The 5000-nt window shown below is 35.7% G+C and overlaps 1 protein-coding gene across 1 annotated transcript in view; it reads right to left on the reverse strand.

Annotated features, from left to right (window-relative positions):
- Nucleotides 1-2101: 2101 nt before the first annotated feature.
- Nucleotides 2102-5000, reverse strand: part of LOC144971853 (uncharacterized) — a 14134-nt gene continuing 11235 nt past the window's right edge. The window contains exon 10 of the mRNA XM_078912928.1: nt 2102-3821. Coding sequence (XP_078769054.1) covers nt 3595-3821 — 227 coding nt within the window. The 3' untranslated portion in view covers nt 2102-3594. The remainder of the gene's footprint in view (nt 3822-5000) is intronic.

A 5000-nucleotide genomic window follows, 5' to 3' on the forward strand; every position in this document is an offset into this window, starting at 1 on the left:
TGAGAGAGGGATCTAGAAATGACTTTGGGTTTGAAACGAATATTTTTCTGTGTTCGTGGATAGCTCACACGGTAGAGCCACGCTCTCACCTGCCAGGCGGAGTTGTCGTACCAATAAGGTCGCAGGTTCAAACCCCACCACCGCCGCGAAAAATTTTTTTATTCTCTATTGTCTTCTGGCACTTTTCTACTCACTTCATATCTTGTTGTGACCTATTGGTCAGTACTGACCCCCAGGCGCTGGCACATGTTCGTCAGTACTGAGCCGCAGGTGCTAGCGCCTGGGGGGTCAGTACTGACCAATAACCCTAGCCATCTTTTATTGTCACAAGAACTGTTTATATAAAGCTTTTAATTAATTCATCACACATTCATGGCATTTTCCATTTCGACTTCTTAACATTTTTGTTATTGGATAGAAAAATATACAAGCTATTAAAACACAGCTATAATAACAAAGAGAGAAATATTGGATAAATTACTTCGCCAATCCCCTGACCAAATCCCAGATTAAGCAATGGATTATTCCGGGCCTCGCTTTAGAGCCACTCGGCCCATGGAGCCAGAGTTTATCCCGGTTTCTATAGCGTGAACAAGGGCAATAGCAATTGCTTGCTACCCTTTGGATAGAACGCCAGTCTATCGCAAGGCCTACTTTCCTCCAGATCTAACAGAGCCAGCTACCCAATCACTGCACCCGGGATCGACCTCGGTCCCTTTGCGTGTGTAACGAGTGCAATCGCAGCTAATTACCAAAAGAAAGAAAAGCGCAGTTCCTGTTGCATTTGTCCCGAGTCATCACCCAACAGGAAGGAATTCCTTTCACAATTAATGTTGATAAGCCAAGCTGAAAAGCAAAACATCACTATATATATTTATATATGTCATTAATTATAAAAATATATATATATATATTATATAATAATATATATATATATATATATATATATATAATGTACCTACAATTACGTGACCACCACAAAACAAAGAACGTAAATATAAGATATTTTACAGGATATGAAAATAATTCTAACAAATTTTGAAATAGTTATAGATCCTATGAGCTTGTGATCGATAGTTTCAGTACTTGAAATGACATTTCGTTTTAGATCCAAGATTATAATTTTCCTTCACAAAATATTTTTGAAAAAGAAAATGTGCGTGTCTATCCTTGCTGACAACAATTGTCATTGTATTTTTTCAGAAAATAATGTATGAACAAATAGCTGTCCAGAATGACACGCTCGAAATATACCCGAGAACACAGAGCCACACGCACAAAACCAGATGCAGCGAAGCAGCAGTTTTGCCGAACAGAGGCATACCGACATTCGTTCTTGTCGCGTACCATTCGGGACTGGGAATCTCTTACCAAACACCATCACCTCGGCCATGACAAGTGAATATTTTAAACCCACTCTTTCGGCTGTTAGTCTTAGGCAGTGGAGTTCAAGCTTTGTTTTTCAGCATAATGCTCATCGTTGACATTGGCTGAAGTAACATCGATGGTCGGCAGGTCCCACATCTGAAGTCCCGATTTTCACGATCGGCGGATCATCAGAGGTCTGATCTGCCCATAATTAAATAAAACATGGTGCGCAAAGCTCGTATGTAGACTTCAGAGTTTTGATCCCCGATCGTGAAAATCGAGACTTCAGAGGTTTGAACTGGCGACCATCGATATACAGATAAAAGACAAAGTTATACTTAAAATTTTAGCCGGGATACAAGGAAACGCATTAAGATCTGAATTTGGCTGGGCGCTTCGTGGGACGGATCTATTTTCTGCTTTCAGTAATCTAATAAGTAAACATCCCTGGATAATGATAAGGATAATACAAATAACCACGCCCCATATAATATACAATCATGTAACATGAGAAATAAGTCAAGTCAAAAGAAGTCAACAATGTTGGTTTATTGAACGTGCTGGGTAAAATAACAACTCATGTTAACACACAAACATGAAACGGTACATATTTTTCTTACCATTATTTTTGTGTTTGATCTTCAATTGAAAGTAAAAATATAAACTAGTTTTATTCGAGAAGTTTCCACTTGATTAATCTAATCCTGTATTCGATTCTGTATAAAATTTCAATTCAAGACATATCATCATACTCTTTAAAAAAATATGAATAGCTTCAACATAAACAAAAACCAGAAAAAATGTCTCCCTTAAAATGCTGAATAACAATAACAATAGTGCGACGCAGACGTGAGCTGTTGATAATGTAATATGTACCTATATAAAAGGACAACCTCTCTATGACATACAAAGTACGGATAACTTTGAATGAACTTCTAATTGAGCATGTATTGGAGAGAGATGAATAATGGCAAATTATTCTATTGATTTAACTCTCAAAATAATATGTAATCTAAACTTCGTAAGGTGCGTAATGAAGAATAATATGTATACAGATAAACTGGTTATGTAACAGGTGTAAACACGCAAATTCCCGACTTTGTCATTGTTATCAGGGATTGATTTCAAATTATATGACATGAAGTTGATGGAACATTAGTGTAACAATGCTGTAACGTGAAAAGTTACCTGCATTCAATTTTTGATCGCAGTAAATGGCAAATGACAATCAAAGAGTTAATGTTGATGCAAAGACAGAAATGGGTTAATTTAAAGCAAACTAAATACAAATGCAAATCATTTGTTTTCGTGAGATTTGGAAAGAAATTCGCTATATGATATTGAATATACCAACTATGCGATTCTCTTGCCACAATAAACAAATTTTATTTGAATTTAAATCGAGTTTACTAAGAAATTTACCCACTCCAGAATCTTGCGATAAAATTAAATCCCCGATTACCATCTAAATGCATTACAAGTTCGTAATATTTAATTTAGGAAGACGATAAATTGAATATCCATGTCTTTTTTTCTCGAGTTAGTTTTAAATTTCAAACAGACTAATCTTAATTAATGTTAAATGTTGAATGGAATGGACGTGTCTACCGATCAATTCTCTATCTTGTTTTCCACATTTGATATACTACGTAATTTTGGTACAATCGGAAAACTTGCCCAGACTACAATTGGAATAAATCCATATTTTTTATTTCATATAATCCAGTTTATTGGAAAAACACGTACTTTAAAATTTGACCAGAAAACTCGTCCTTCAAATATTGATCTATTTAAATGTCTCATCTTGGCAAAAATCGATTACGGCAGTTAACTGGCTAATTATATCTCCGAATTCATCATGTTAGCAAATCCTTAAGGCCACCATACTTTTGAAATTATTAACAAGGGTACGCCTTACTTTTCCTAAACAAGGTCGTGGTACATATCTGATATTTTTTTTTTATCCTACTTATCGATATATCAATGAATCTAAATGCAACTCGATGATTGATGTACGTTTCATACTTTATCCAATTAATATGACGTCAATGATTGTCAAACCATTTTTTAGAGTCCGCCTTGAGACCAGTAGTCTTGTACACTTCGCTCTCCCATTCTCCGTATTCTGCCAAGATCTTAATTTTGCATTAGTAATCAGAAAGTCTTTTTCATTTATTCTTTTTATCTCTTGTCCTCCTTCCTTTTCTTTCACGGGAATCGATGGATTTAAGACCAGCCACCCTTGATGTTGGGAGGGTTGCTACGGCCCTTATTGGCAACCCTGCTGGATCGACGCCCTCCACCTCCTCCACCGCTTCCTTGGTTGGCAATCTGCCTTCGTGTCTTGAACCAGAAGTAACCCAGAATCAGCAGACCCAGGAAAGCCAAGATTGCCAGGATATAGATGAACAGCTGTAAGTAGGTCAAACAAGTCACATCCGCCAGGTTCATTGCTGGATGACAGTAAAAGAAAAGAAAAAAAAAGGCACCATCAAAATAAATTATTATTGAAAAGTTGGAGTCTAGGTATATCAATGATCAAGTCAAGTGTTGAATATTGAAAGTTCAATTCAGGAAAGAAGTAAACAAAGAAAAAAACAAATTGAAAAAATATGAAAACCTAATAAAAGAAGAGAAAACAAAACAAATAAAAAAAAAACAACAAAAAAAAAAAAAAAAAAAACAACAAAAAAAAAACAAAAACAAAACAAAACAACCCCCCTAAAAATCCAAAAATAAAAAAAACACAAAAAAACAACCCCAAAACAAAACAAACAAACAAACAATAAAATAAAGCAAGCGGACAAAAAAAAACCAAAACAAAAAAACAAAACAATATAAAAACAAAAACAAACATACAAACAAAACACTCCCCCCCCCCTCCATTAAAAAAAAAACCAACAACGAACAACAGCAAAAAAGATTTCAATAAAAAAAAATATAAATAGGTTGATAAATAATTAAACAGACATCATAGTTCCTAAATTAAAATTGATTATTTCTCGGGCAGAATCCAAAGAGGAGGAGGAGGAGGAGGAGGAGGATGAGGAGGAGGAGGAGGAGGAGGAGGAGGAGGAGGAAGAGGAGGAGAGACGGCGGAGGAGGATGATGACGAAGAAGAAGAAGAAGATCGGGAGGAAGATTCTGAGGAAGAGGAACAAGAAGAAGAGGAGGAGAATGAAGCAGAGACGATGACGAGGAAGTGGCGGAAGAGTAGAATAAGAACAGGAACATCGACCACAAGTAATCGACTAGTAAAAAGTGCCTATAGAGCAGTAAAATTAGGTGCCCCAAACGTAAACAAAGGTCGAGAAGCACATGGCAAACCACATGTTCCTGTCTTGACAGCTCACGTTCCAATGTAAATAATAGAAATAAATAACCTTTAAAATTTGGCTGTGAGGTGGCAAAAGAAACACATATTCATAAATACTCGATCATGCATCAAATAATGTCTAGATATGGATATTTTATGGAACAAAAGGTAAAATTTATCAAAAGTTACAGTCTATCTATTTTTAGACCAGAGCAAATTATTGCGCTGGTGTGAACAAAACGAGAATTATTCGGAGCCTGATTTTCATAATAATTTAGCCTTATATTATTATTTCTGCAACTGTTAGATTTTATGT

Source organism: Berghia stephanieae, chromosome 4, assembly GCF_034508935.2.
Source record: "Berghia stephanieae isolate SIO BIC M18660-M18661 chromosome 4, UCSD_Bste_1.3, whole genome shotgun sequence".
In the NCBI taxonomy this organism is placed as follows: Eukaryota; Metazoa; Mollusca; class Gastropoda; order Nudibranchia; family Aeolidiidae; genus Berghia; species Berghia stephanieae.